At 42.6% G+C, this 14,997-nt stretch overlaps 1 protein-coding gene across 1 annotated transcript in view; it reads left to right on the top strand.

Moving 5' to 3' along the window:
- The first annotated feature begins 2,802 nt into the window (after positions 1-2,802).
- TRPM1 (transient receptor potential cation channel subfamily M member 1) overlaps positions 2,803-14,997 on the top strand; it is a 58,717-nt gene continuing 46,522 nt past the window's right edge. The window contains exons 1-5 of the mRNA XM_080809661.1: positions 2,803-3,181; positions 4,278-4,412; positions 5,599-5,649; positions 8,097-8,237; positions 9,121-9,150. Coding sequence (XP_080665787.1) covers positions 2,900-3,181; positions 4,278-4,412; positions 5,599-5,649; positions 8,097-8,237; positions 9,121-9,150 — 639 coding nt within the window. The 5' untranslated portion in view covers positions 2,803-2,899. The remainder of the gene's footprint in view (positions 3,182-4,277; positions 4,413-5,598; positions 5,650-8,096; positions 8,238-9,120; positions 9,151-14,997) is intronic.

Genomic DNA, 14,997 nt, shown 5'->3' with positions numbered 1-14,997 from the left:
TAAATGCTGTGTCATCCTGTTTTTGTTTTTGTTTTCTTCCACCCAGTTTGTTTATTGTGGCAAAAGACATTTAAATAAAAGTGAGCATCTTCAACATTTTGAAGAGTACAGTTCAGTGACATTAAATACATTCACATTGTAGTGGAACCATCACCGTCCATCCACAGATTCTTCATCTTGTACAACTAAAATTCTATACCTGTGAAACAATAACTCCCGGTTTCCTACTTACCCTTGCCCCTGGCACTCCATTCTACTTTCTGTCACTATGAATTTGACCACATTAAGCACCTCACACAAGAGAAATCATACAGTCTTTATCCTTTTGTGACTGATTTAATTCACTTAGCTTAATATACTCAAGGTTCATTACTGTTCTGGTATGTATTAGGATTCCCTCCTTTTTTAAGGCTTACTCATATTCTGTTGTATGTATAGACCACATTTTCTTATCCATTCATCCATCAATGGACACTTGGCTTGCTTCCACATTTTGGCTACTTTGAATAACACTGCTATGAACATGGGTGTACAAATACCTCTTTGAGACCCTGTTTTCAATCATTTTGGATACATACCCAGAAATGGGATTGCTGGATCATATGGTTATTCTATTTTAATTTTTTTTTATAAGCTGCCAAACTTTTCAATGGCAGCTGCATCATTTTACATTTCTTCCAATAGTGCACAAAGATTCTGATTTTGCCACATACTTGCCAACACTTGTTTTTGATAAGGGTCCTCTCATTGTGGTTTTTATTTGCATTTCTTTAATGATTAATGATTTTGAGGATCTTTTCATGTACTTGGGCATTTGCAGATCTTCTTTTAAGAAGTACCTATTCAAGTTCTTTTCTTGATTTTGAGTCAGTATGGGTTTTGTTGCTGTTGAATTTTAGGAGTTCTCTATAAATTCTAGATATGAATCTCTTATAAAATATGTGATTTGCAAATATTATCTTCATTAGGTGTGTTGCCTTTACTCTGTTGATACTGTCTTTTGATGCACAAGTTCTTAGTTTTGATTAAGCCCCATTTGCCTATCATTTCTTTCACTGCCTTTGGCACCATATCCAAGAAGTCATTGCCAAATCCAAAGCCATGAAAATTGCCTTAGTTTTTCTTCCAATAGTTTTGTAGTTTTAGTTTTTACATTTAAGTTTTTGATCCATTTTGGGTTAATTTTTTATATAAGATAATAGATAAGGGTCCAGCTTCATTCTTTTGCATGTGAATGTCCAGTTTTCCCAGCACTATTTGTTGAATGCTGTGTCACTTTTTCTTGAGGATTATAATAGTCTTGTCTGCATGAGGAGTCAGCCAGGACATTTATCCACATCTGTGTTGACCAGGAACCACACAAACATGCATGGTGTCCCCAATCCGATCTCTGGCCTCTGGCCTGCCCCCTTAAGGATTTTAAGCAGGAGAGTTACATAGTCTCGTTTACATTTTTAGGATCATCCTGGATTTAATGCAGAAAATGCATTGGGTGGGTACAATGGCAGATGGAAGGAGCCTTGTTAATAAGCGACCGAAGTAATTCAGGAGAGAGATATTACCTTGAGCTAGAGCAGAGTCAGAAGTCAAGAATGGGACAGAATAAAGTAATATTTAGCATTGAACACAATTGCACTTAGAGTCAGTTTAATCACGGAGGAGGGCCTTGTGGGGAGTGAGATGTCAGCAATCACCCTCTATTCTCTGACTTGCCACTTCACTGAGTTAAAGGACACTGGAAGATGAGTAGGTTGGAGGGGGTGGTTTTGAGTGTGGTTTTGGATATGATGAGCCGAAAGGGCTTTGAGGCGTTCAAGTGGAGGTGCTAAGTTGGCCGGAGGAACTCTAGGGAGAGACATGGACTGAGGCTAGAAAGGACAGGTTGTGGGCAAATGCACGGGAGCTGGTAGTATGGGCCTCGACAAGCTTGTTGAGGGGGAGTACAGAAGAAAGGAAGGGGCTGAAGACAGAGCCCTAAAGACCCTCAGCATTTACCGCCTGTGCTGAGAAGCAGTGGCCAGACAGGAAAGCCAGAGCATGCAGTGCCTGAGAAAGCAGGGAGAAGAGGCTTGAGGGGGAAACAGGCAGCAGAGTCAGATGCTCTAAAAGCCCAGCATGAGAAGCACTGGGATACACCTGTACAGTGGCACCAGAACAGCCATCCATGGCCATGGCCAGAGCCATGGGCAGATAGGAAGCAGCAGCATGGAGTCTATGGAGCAGAGCGTGGGAAGGGAAGGGAGGGAGACTTTGCATGCGGTTCACCAGAAGAGTTTCGCCAGAGGACAGGGCAAGTCTGGCAAGATAAGACAACAGCTGGAGGTGTCAGCTTTGTTTCAGTGTTGGTGTCACTCTGCATCAGAGCCATATCCCCCACCACCACCCCACCATGTTCTCCATGTGACCAGAAGGCAGGCCCAGGGGCCAGGTCCCACCACTGCAGTCCCTCCTAATCGCTGAGTGAAACAACATTCTTCCCTTGATGCACTCAGTCTGTCGCCACATTCCGTACACCTCCGTAACCTCCGGGAGGCCTTCTTTACCCACCAAGAAGCTCCGTCACAGTTCCAGCCAAACAGGCATCCTTAGGAATACCAGACATCCCCATTGTCTCTGATCCCTTCAACAGTCATTTTCTCCTTTCTACATTAGCAACTTCCCTTTGGTGCCTTTGAACCTACCTCTCAGCAAAAACACACATGATTCAAAATGTCAACCACTTTAAGGACATACCTGTGCTTCAACAAGCCTGTAAGTAACAGTGGTTGATGGTATCAGGGCCTCCTTCAGCAGGTGGCAGGCTTGCAATGACTGAGTGTGTGCATGCAGGAGTGTGTGTGTGTGCGTGTGCGCATATGCATGTGTGTGCAAGTTCGTGCATTGGTGCCTGTGTGCTTATATGTGCATGCATATGCACGCGTGTGTGCACCCGGAGGCGGGGCATGCACCTGTCTTGGGACAAGGGGCAGCCTTAACATCTTTTCCCAACTCTGTTTGCTGTGGACTGCAGCCCCTGGGAAGCCTGGCCCCCCCTACAGATAACAAGGTCACAGAGAAGGAGAAGAAGCCGCCAACAGCAACCACCAAGGGAAGAGGGAAAGGAAAAGGCAAGAAGAAAGGGAAAGTGAAAGAGGAAGTGGAGGAAGAAACCGACCCCCGGAAGATCGAGCTGCTCAACTGGGTACGTGCAGTCTTTGCTCCCCTTTCCTGGGATCACAGCGATCGCCAGTGGGTCACCCTCTTTCTTCAGGGCAAGGGGCAGTCCCTGTTGCCTTTGCTTCAGCCCCACCCAGGCCCTGAGTCCCGGGAGGCAGTGGCAGCCCACGGATGGGACGGTGTCAGTATTTCAAAAGGCAATGGTGGGTTTCACAAACGCCAGACATTCCTGCTCTGTGGGGGAATGTGTTATGATGCCTTAAAATATGGAAACAAACCAATTATTCTGAAACAAACACCATTCAGGGAACAGAAGAAGGGGCCCAGGATTGGGATGTGCGAGTAACAGCACTCGTCTGGGCAGGGAGGCTGAACCACATGCGGCACCGTGTTCTTGGACGGCTGCTCTGAGGCCACGAGCATGGGAGGGCCGCTGCAGGGACATGTGGCTGCCACTGTCACGGCCACTACGGCTGGTGGCAGCTGCGTGCTCATGATTTCCACGCCGTGACCATGTGGAAATCAGTCAAGGAGGCAAACTCTCCCAGCGGCTCTCTCCAGAAGGCCTCACGCTACACTGAATGCTGCAGCTTCTGTCATTATTAAAGCACAGAGGCACACACGATGGATAATAGCATCTCAACTATTACAACCCACCACTTCTGAATACACTGTTTATGGAGTCCAGAGCTTGGACGTGCGAGTACTGAGTTAGCTGCATTTTGCCAGGAATGCTACAGCTTACGGGGTTTTTCTTTCCCATCTTTATTTCAAAAGAAAAGCAAATAAGCTCAATTTTAATTAAAACAAAATTGGAACTGGAGAGAGCAACAATACCAGTCTGGCTCTAGTTTTGAGTCCTCCTTCGATTTGTTTTGAAGAGGAGAGAAGCATTTACTTTTTTTCCTTTTATCAAGCTTCGATACTTGGATAGAAAAGGCAGGGGCCACACTGAGAAAAAAGAGGGGAGATGGGGCATGTTTAGTCCAGACGGACGGCAAAGAGAACCAGGTCCAGCACGCTGTAAGGTCCGACTGCGTGTTCCCAGATGCCTCCCGCCGGCTTCCTGCTGGAGTCCCTCTGGGAGGCCGCTCACGAGCCCCTCTGGTTGCTTCGTTCAGGTGAACGCTCTGGAACAAGCCATGCTGGACGCTCTAGTCTTAGATCGAGTGGACTTCGTGAAGCTCCTGATTGAAAACGGAGTGAACATGCAGCACTTTCTCACCATCCCGAGGCTGGAAGAGCTTTACAACACGGTGAGTGTTCCAGAAGGAGGGAGGGCCGTGGGGAGCTGCCGTCTGACGGGGTTCATCAGCAGTGCCTGGTTTGCATTACTGACTGGTTTTAGCGGGGTGGGGGGCAGGTGGCTGTTCTCCCCCATGCGGGCCACGGCTTAGGTTCACGTCCTTACCAGTACGACCTTGCCTCTCCAGACAGCGGCAGTAAGAACCCAGGTGCGGTATGTGAAGACCAGTTTCTACAAAGAGGGAATCTAGCTTCCTAAATCATTCGCAGAGTGAAAAGTTCCCCGGGGTGAGCAGTTCCGTGGGACTCCCAGTTTTGTTTTTTGTTTATTGTTTTTTTTTTTAAGATTATTTATTTATTTGACAGAGAGAGAGAGAGAGAGGCAGCAAGAGAGGGAACACAAGCAGGGGGAATGCGAGAGGGAGAAGCAGACTTCCCGCTGAGCAGGGAGCCTGACACGGGGCTTGATCCAGGGATGCCCGGACCACGACCTGAGCCCAAGACAGACGCTCAATGACTGAGCCACCCAGGTGCCCTGGGACTCCCACTTTTTTAAGCAGCTTCAGTGAACAATGGACAACTAAGCTTTCCCTGAGTTTTCCCAGCAAAGAGCTCCACTCTCTGAGAATCCAAGTATACTGGCGAAATCCTCTTGGCGTTTATTATTACAATGTGGATTTTGAGAATTTACATTCCCTGTCCCCATTCTAAAGTTTTTCACAGTGAAAACAGTCCTCAGCACTTGTTTGGTCCTTGCTGACTTTCTCACACAATATTGCACACCAGAAGACGATCTTTAAAAAAAATTCAGGGGGAACCTGGGTGGCTCAATGGATTAAGCCTCTGTCTTCGGCTCAGGTCATGTGGGATCGAGCCCTGCATCAGGCTCTCTGCTCAGCAGGGAGCCTGCTTCTTCCTCTCTCGCTGACTGCCTCTCTGCCTGCTTGTGATCTCACTCTCTCTGCCAAATAAATGAATAAAATATTTTAAAAAAATTCATTAGAAAGCAGTTAACGTATCTTTGAACACGTTGGGTACTTCTTCACCCCAACCGGTCCTATCTTGTAGAAGAAACTTACTGATCGTGGGTTACAGTCCAGCTCTCACAATTCATTACTTCTACAGAGTAGGGTAGGATTTAGCTCCAAGAACTCAAGAGAAAAACATGTTTAATATGGCTGAATGCTTCTCTTTCAGAGGCTGGGTCCACCGAACACACTTCATTTGCTGGTGAGGGATGTAAAAAAGGTCAGTCTGCCATTTTGCAATTCCTACCCAATGGTGTCTTTCAATAAGACATTTTATAAAGCAATTTTTACATTTCTGAAATGTGTTGTCATATTATTGGCGGCATCAGAAATAAGGAGCTCCTCTTTCCATAAAAGAACTTCCTTAAAACTAATATATGTTTTTCAAGTTCATGTTCATCCGCACACACGCTAGGCTCGTGTTGAATGACTATTGGTTACGGCAGCTTGGCACCATTTCCATTGCCTGGGGCAACAGCCAGGGAGTGTCATCTTACCCCTGACCTGAGCTCCCATCTGTCGGTGGAGTCTCCTGTTCTGTATCTCCTTTAAGATCCGCTGCTCTCTCCTTCGCTGAGCCAGCTTCCAGAAGGAACTTGCCTCATGTCACTGTGTGTGTTCTGTGGACCGACGCAGTCATTCTTCCTGTTCTCTCATTAGTGAGTGATAGATGTTTCCCCCCCCTTCCACTGCTGCTGACTACTAGAGTGTGTGTTCTTGTAGGATCTCATCCGATCCCTGTTCTGTCATGTCGTCACACGCTACAGGATTAGACTGAGTTAAGGTGTGAGTGATTCATTTCTCGAGGATGCAGTCCCTGGCTTGCAAAGCGTGGAACGTGTATTTGTATTCTGAGCAAGAGAAAATAATTCAAATGAGAGAAGAGAGTTTTCAGAGTCCTGGATAGTCTGGCCATCCTTTATACAAATGTCTACTTCTAAGAATACAAGAATTCAGTTTCTACAGACATTCATTGAATGAGTGAATTATTGGTGCTTCCGGGAACCAAGAGGGACCAGTACCCTTGCTTCCTCCATCAGGAATCTGATTTCCCAGATCTCTTAGATTAGGAAGAGCAAACATTCAAAAGCCCCAGCCACCCAAGTTCAGACCCAACCATTTCTCACCTAAATGGCTTCAAGAACCCTCTTTCTACCTCCGGCCCCACACTCCATGACCATCCCAGTCACAGGACTCCCCGACTTAAAATCCTCCAAAATCTCATGACGTTCAAGGTCTTCCAAAAAAAATTGTACCCCCCTGGGCCCAGTTCGTCCATATCCCCTACTCTTTCCCATCCCATCCCCACCACGGGGTATCCATGCCAGACTCTCCGGGGCCCATGCAGTTCTCCTGTCTGCAGGGCCCTTCCTCTTTGGCCCCTGCAGTTTCTGCTCCTCCGGCTCCTAGCCACCTCATGGGCGCCTCCTACAGAAAGTCCCTGCGTACCCTCTCACCCACCCAGAGTTCAGGAGTTCAGGGCCAGACTCAGGGTTTGTGGCTTTGCCTCTCCTCTAGAACAGTGAGCTCCCCGAGGGCAGGGCTGCATCTCCTTATCTTTGCAAATGGCATTCGGGATAGGGTGGAGAATCCGGACGGGAGCTGAACAAACTTGTCAATGCAAGTTTCTACGGAGTGAAGTATTCGGTAAATGTGGCCAGTTCTGAAGTAAAGGGAGGACATTGGGAATGTGTAATCTGCACGCGAACCCTGGGTTCTCACCATCATTTCAGCCAAGTGAAATTAAACAATCAATAATAGAAAACAAAATCCTTACAATTCACTGGTCCCCTCTGCCCCCTGGGTAAGTCAGCTGTCCAGCAACGTGAATGACTGGCCAACCTCGTCTCAACATACCCTGTTGTATTTTGTTGAAACGCTCTGCCCCTTCACTGACTCTCAGTCACACCAGATACTTTGTCCCCCCAAAAGTCACAGGGCACCATGTGGAGCTTTCTCTAAGAAATTCGCAGCCCCAAGGATACTCTTCCCAGTGCCTCCCATGGAGTCCTCCTATCTATTTAATAATGATGTAGTTATCTGATTGATTCATTTTCCAGTTGGTAAGATCTTATTTTTATAATATAAAATTTTTATATTATAAAATTTTATATTATAAAATATAATATTTTTATATTATATTTTATAATATATTATAATATAAAATATTTTATAATATATTATATAATATATTATAATATAAAATATTATATATTTTGTGCCTCCTTCAGCACAAAAGCTGGATTCCAGGCTCCTAAAGCGGGCTTCTCCCGGGCAAGCAGCTATCAAAGCACCTTCTCAACATGACTCATCTGCTCTCACAAAGGAGGTCCCAGGCCAGCTGCAGACTCTCTCCTCTACAGATGTAGAGGGCACACTGCAGGCCATTTTGACCCAGCCCATGGGCAAGCCCAGGGCTCTACCCTGCCCTCTCATGGGTTTCTAACTGTTCTCACTGGGAAAGTTTAACCCATTTTCTGAAGTATGGCTTACCCCCTCATCTCCTTCAGTCATATGGTAATAGACTGATTATTGTTTAATACTCCACTCCATACATCAGCACCCAAGTGGTAGCCAGGAATGGCCACTTATGCCCAAGGTGTGTGATGAAGACCACAGTTGGAATGCATTCTTGCAAGGCCTGAGACACGGCTTCTTTTCTTCTAGGGCAACCTGCCACCTGATTACCACATCAGCCTCATCGACATAGGGCTTGTGCTGGAGTATCTCATGGGCGGGGCATACCGCTGCAATTATACCCGGAAGAGCTTTCGGACCCTTTACAACAACTTGTTTGGACCTAAGAGGGTAGAACAAAATGAACCTGTGATGTTCTATGGTCCCCTGCTGTCCTTTCCAATATAACTCAGCCTGTTCAAAGCCAAGTTCATCACCCCATCCCCAAGGATACCTGTCCTTCCTCCTGTAGCTATCCAGGTGTGAGGCTGCATGGTCCCTAGAGATGCCCATGTTTTACCCACAGCCTTTACCTCCCTCAGCAAGGCAGGCCCTTGGCCCATGGTTACATCTGCTCCCTGTCTTTTGTCTATGGTAGACTTCCTCCCGGGCTCCCTTGTCTCTGCCTTCTCCAATCCACCCTACCACCGTAGCCACCTTCATCTACCAAAGCAAGGGACATGACACTGCACTGCTTGCTCAAATACTTACAGTGTTCTCCACCACCTGAGGAATCATGGCCAACCTCATTATGACAGCATCCAAGCCTCTCTGTCAGCCCAAGAGCTGTCCCACGCTGTCACGGGAGACCACAAACCTCTGCCAAACTCAAATTGTATTACTGTACCAGCCACGTCTTTCCCCTGATCAAAATGCCACGCCCATCACAAGACCAACTCAAATGCCAGATCTTCCATGAAGCTCTCCTCTCGCCCCCCGCACAGAGCCCCACAAACTCCATGTCTGCGTTTCTGTTAGTGAACCTCTCTGGTTCTACCTGGGTCATGTGTCTGCACATCTTTCTCCTTACCTGACTTTGGCTGTCCAGAAACAGCATCCATATTAAAGCATTTCCTTTCCTTGGGTATTTCCCTTAATTGTTAATGATACCAAGTACTTCTGAACCCAGGATTCTGTCCCCTACTAACAACACTGCCAATGTACTACTAACATTACTGCTACTACTATTATTACCTGATTAAATGGATGTTTTTTTTCCTCTTTTATTATGCAGCCTAAAGCTCTTAAACTTCTAGGAATGGAAGTAAGTATGATATGTTTTCATTGGTTTTATATCTTCATCAAATACGTGTAGCCTCTTTGTGTTGTATTTGTTTAATGTAGACTGGCAGTTGCTTTCAATGGATCGATCCACTACCCTATACCACCAACACTTATTTAGATAGACAGGCATTCCAAAAAAGGTAAAAACTACTTAATTCATTTTATAGAGTTAGCAAAACCATAGTTCCAGAAGTAAACAGAGAATAAACAAGAACAACCAAAAAAGCCCTCAAAATCATAAATAATAGTGAAAGAAATTCAGCTGCATATCTTAAAAGTTCTAAGTAAGTAATTAAAGTCTTCTAAGAATGCAAATATAATTTAACGTTAGTAAGTTTTGAGTATATTGCATCATATCAAGAAGTCAAAGAAGGAAAATGGTAAAACAGCATTTTCAACAGATGCTAAAGAAGAATTGAAAAACAGTTTCCTTAATTTGTTTTTTAAGTTTACTAGAAAGAGAATGAAAAAAATAGAATGATAAGATAAAAAATACCCCCTGATACGATTAAAATACATGTATGTAGTCAGAAATCTATGACTGAACACTAGTGTCCTCGAGTCATTTTTATTAACATCAAGAAGACAAGCATGCCCATTATCGTTGCCATCATAATGAACCCCATTAGTTTTTTTAAAGTTTTCTAGGAATTGTACCACATGAAAAAAAAAATAAACGTTAAAGGAAGAATACTCCGAAAGGGGAGAAAATAATTACTTAAAAAGAATACTTAAAAGGAAGGAAAAATTATTAGAGCAAAAAATACTATTTTGTGTCTAGAAAATTCAGGAAAATCAATTAAAGTTCTCTCCCAATAGAACAAAAGCACCCAGAAATCAGCTTAACAAGGAACCTTAAGAACAAAGCACTAGACATGAAAATATGTACACGAATGGAAGAATACCATGACACAGCAAATTAAGACTATTGTTAAGATTCTCAAATAGGGATGCCTGGGTGGCTCAGTTGGTTAAGTGACTGCCTTCAGCTCAGGTCATAATCCCAGCGTCCTGGGATTGAGTCCCATATCGGGCTCCTTGCTCAGCAGGGAGCCTGCTTCTCCCTCTGCCTCTGCCTGCCACTCTGTCTGTCTGTGCTCACTCTCTCTGACAAATAAATAAATAAAACCTTTTATAAAAAAAAAAAAAGATTCTCAAATAAATTCATGAGTTAAATAGCATCCCGATTACTATATGGACTCAGGGTGGAAGGTGTCGATTCTGTGTTCACTGCGAAGACTGATTTTAACATTGTTACATCATTGTTGATGGAGCTGTGGTCTTACAAGGACTGCGATATGGAACTTTCTATAATTTCCTATTCTCTCACGTTCTTTACATCATGTAGGGTTTATCTTTTGGGTGAAAGTTCGCCCACATAGCCTAGACCCGCTTCTCTTTTTAGAGGTATATCTTTCACCACCTTCATAACCACTCCATGAGTCCGTTCAGGCTTTCTATTTTCTGGAGTCCACTTTTGTCATTTGGATTTTCCTAGACAACGTCATGATCCCAGGGTCCTGGGATCAAGTCCTACCTCAGGCTCCTTGCTCAGCAGGGAGCATGCTTCTTCCTCTGCCCACTGCTCCCTCTGCTTGCTCCCTCTCTCTCTCTTTCTGACAAATAAATAAATAAATCTTTTTAAAAGGAGGGGTGTGCCTGGGTCTCTCCGTTGGTTAAGCATCTGCATTTGGCTCAGATCATGATCCCAGGGTCCTGAGATTGAGTCCCACATTGGGCTCCCTGCTTAGTGGGGAGTCTGAGTCTCCCTCTCTCTCTGCCCCTCCTCCCTGCTTGTGCACGCTCTCTCTCTCACTCTCTCACTTGCTTTCAAATAAATAAATAAAATCTTTAGACTTTCCTAGGAAACAATTTGTTTCATCTAGATTTTCAAATTCATTGGTATAAATCTTTATATTACATTCTGTTTCAGTCTCCTCAATATCTTAGTTGTGTGCCCTTCTGATTTTTTAAAATTATATCTTCTTTTTTTTTTTTCTTAACCAAACTGTCCTACGTATTTGATTGGTATTTTTGCTGTATCAAACAACTTTATTTTTTTCTCTTTTTGTTCTTATTAACGTCTCCTACATTTTTATTCATTCCTTCCATATACTTTCTACAGTTACTGTATTGTTTTTATAGACTCCATTTGATGGGAGTTTCATTCATTTTCAATCTTCCCTTTATTGCAATAAACACATGAAAGGTATAAATTTTTCCCTGAGCATTGTTTTCATATCACACATGTTTAGGTAAGTAGAACCTTCATTGTCATTTATTTCTAAATTGCTTATAATTTCCTCTTTAATCCAAGAGCATTTAAAGTTATTATTATTATTTGAAAGAGAGAGAGAGAGAACAGAAGTGGGAGGGGTGGCCAGGAGGGTCAGAGGGGGAGGGAGAAGCAGACTCCCCACTGAGTAGGGATTTCCCCAGGAGGGATTCAGTCCCATGACCCTGGGATCATGACCTGAGCCCAAGGCAAACACTTAACTGACTGAGCCACCCAGGCACCCCTAATCCAAGAGCATTTAAAATCCAGAAGTGCATTTAAATTTTTCCAGATGCAGACTCCTCTGTTGTTATTCTACTGTTGTTGATGTCTAGTTTTATTCTTTGATAAGTCGACTCTGTGATTTGTAGTATGTGGAATCTGTTGAGATAGAAAAATCTCAAAGGACTTGGGGTCCTTGGTGGGGGTTTTGTTAATGATCCATGTATGGTGGAAATACATATGTATTCTTGGTTTGTTAGGAACATTTCTTATATTTAGTTGTCAGATCAAATTGATAATTACGTAATTTAATTTGTTTCCATATTTAGGAATTTTTTCAAGTTCATTTGGGAGTGAAGTACATTCAGGGACTCTTTACTGTGACAGTGGATGTGTCCATTTCTCTTTATACTTTCTTATTTTATTGAGTTGTTTCTCTTTTTCTTGTTGCTTTGTAGCAGTGTAGGAAAATTAACTCCTTGTTTGTTATATCCTCTCTCCAGCAATTTTAAAACTATTTTAAAAGAATTTTTATACAATTAGTATTTTGATACTATGTATTATTGAAAGGTAGGCTTAAACGGCTTCTGTTTTATAACATTTCATAGCCATTTGTGGATTTTTATTTAATTTGGTATATTCTTAATTTGGTATATTCTTAAAAAATATATATATATTTTAAGAATATATATATTTTATTCTTAAAATATATAAATTTTAACAACTCTATAATATATAAAATATATTTGTATTTATATAATATAAATAAATAAAATATATAAAATATATATTTTATATATATTTTTTAAGAATATGTACGTATAGAATATATAAGAATATATAATATTCTTATAAGAATACTAAAAATATATATATATATATTTTTTTTTTTTAGAGGTGGAGAATGGCAGTGGGAGGGACAGAGTCTTAAGCACTTTCCACTCCCAACATGGAGCATGACGCAGGGCTAACTTAGTATATTCTTGAAAATAAAGCTGTGAAATAAGTCAAGCAGAGAGAGTCAATTATCATATGGTTTCACTTATTTGTGGATATAAGGAATAACATGGAGGACATTAGGAGAAGGAAAGGAAAAGTGAATTGGGGGAAATCGAAGGGGGAGTTGAGCCTTGAGAGACTGTGGACTCTGGGGTGGGGGAATGGGTGAGCCTTGTGGTGGGTGTTATGGAGGGCATGCATTGCATGGAGCACTGGTTGTGGTACATAAACAATGAATCTTGAAACACTGAAGAAATAAAATAAAAAATATATATATAATTAAATTTTTAAAAAAGAAAAAATTTTTTAAAAATGACCTGTAAAGAAAAAAGAAAGAAAGAAGAAAAAGAAAAGAAAAGAAAGGAAAGCTGTGTTTATTTTTAAATTTCTATGCGGCAATTTTTTTATTTTTTTAATGTTTTTTATTATTATTATTATTTTATTAACATATAATGTATTATTAGCCCCAGGGGTACAAATCTGTGAATCACTAGGTTTACTCACTTCACAGCACTCACCATAGCGTATACCCTCCTCAATGTCCATAACCCAACCACCCTCTCCCTACCCCCCTACCCCCACCCCACCCCCCGGCAACCCTCAGTTTGTTTTATGAGATTAAGAGTCTCTTATGGTTTGTCTCCCTCCCAATCCCATCTTGCTTCATTTATTCTTTTCCTACCCCCCAAACCCCCCATGTTGCTTCTCGACTTCCTCATATCAGGGAGATCATATGATAGTTGTCTTTCTCTGATTGACTTATTTCGCTAAGCATAATACCCTCCAGTTCCATCCACGTCGTCGCAAATGGCAAGATTTCATTTCTTTTGATGGCTGCATAGTATTCCATTGTATATATATATACCACATCTTCTTTATCCATTTACCTGTCGATGGACATCTAGGTTCTTTCCATAGTTTGTCTATTGTGGACATTGCTGCTATAAACATTCGGGTGCACGTGCCCCTTCAGTTCACTACGTTTGTATCCTTAGGGTAAATACCCAGTAGTGCAATTGCTGGGTCATAGGGTAGCTCTATTTTCAACTTTTTGAGGAACCTCCATGCTGTTTTCCAGAGTGGTTGCACCAGCTTGCATTCCCACCAACAGTGTAGGAGGGTTCCCCTTTCTCCGAATCCTTGCCAGCATCTGTCATTTCCTGACTTGTTAATTTTAGCCATTTTGACTGGTGTAAGGTGGTATCTCATTGTGGTTTTGATTTGTATTTCCCTGATGCCGAGTGATGTGGAGCACTTTTTCATGCATCTCTTGGCCATCTGAATGTCTTCTTTGCAGAAATATCTGTTCATGTCCTCTGTATGTGGCAATTTTTAACCTATATAGAACAACCTCCCCTAAATTACTGTGACTGTAGTTTTACTGTGACCGTTTAGAAAATTAGAACAAAAACATTTAAATCCAGGACAAGGTATGGCAGTTTCAGTAGAAATGTTACAACTCATTAAGAGACTATAACAAATTGAGAGTTTTGCGTGGGGTGGGGGGATAAGCCTGGTGGTGGGTGTTATGGAGGGCAGGTAGTGCATGGAGCACTAGGTGTGATGCATAAACGATGAATTCAAGAACACTGAAAAAAATAAAATTGAATTAAATTTTTTAAAAAACGAAGCTATAACAATTAGGTCAGTCATGAATGACGCATGATAGGAATTGGCGGGCCAGGCCTCCAACCCAGCCACTCTGGTTGGGTGAATGTGGGCAAGTTATTCAGACTTTGGGCCACAACTTCCTCATCTGAGGGAATGGAAGAAATTCACAACCTCTGAGTCATTGAAGAATAAGTGTAGGTAATTGATGGGAAAGCTGTTTGCAAAGGAATAAATACCCACGTCTGTTATTCCACTGAGTACTGAAGTCTTAGCCTGCAATAACCTCAGCCCACCTAATTAATCTTGCTCCCAGTTTCACCCCGATTCTCCCTGTCATGACCCACCTTTCTTTTGGATCCTGTTCTATTTTCAGAACAGTCCCTCATCATCCCTTGAGGGAATGGAAATTTTGGCCTTCCCTCTGCACCACACACATGAAAGGACAAAGCTCATTTAAAAAGGAACGTTTGCTTCCTTTAAACATTGATAGAGAAAACCTACAACATTTTTTTCTCTCCCCTTCTACGTTTTCCTATTCATCTCTGGTCACCTATGTCTGACATGGATATTGGGAGACTTCCCCAAGAAAATAAACTTGACCTCTCCCGTGATGCTGTTTGTGTTTTAGTGTATTCCTTCTTTCAGTTTTGTAGCATGTCCTCAGGCTTTTTCAAAAATTTGGAAGTATATTTGACACACAATGTGACATTAGTTTCCCAT

The sequence above is a fragment of the Martes martes genome (assembly GCF_963455335.1).
Source record: "Martes martes genome assembly, chromosome: 7".
In the NCBI taxonomy this organism is placed as follows: Eukaryota; Metazoa; Chordata; class Mammalia; order Carnivora; family Mustelidae; genus Martes; species Martes martes.
Note: the sequence above shows the minus strand (reverse complement) of the source record. Positions and strands in the feature narration are given on the sequence as shown.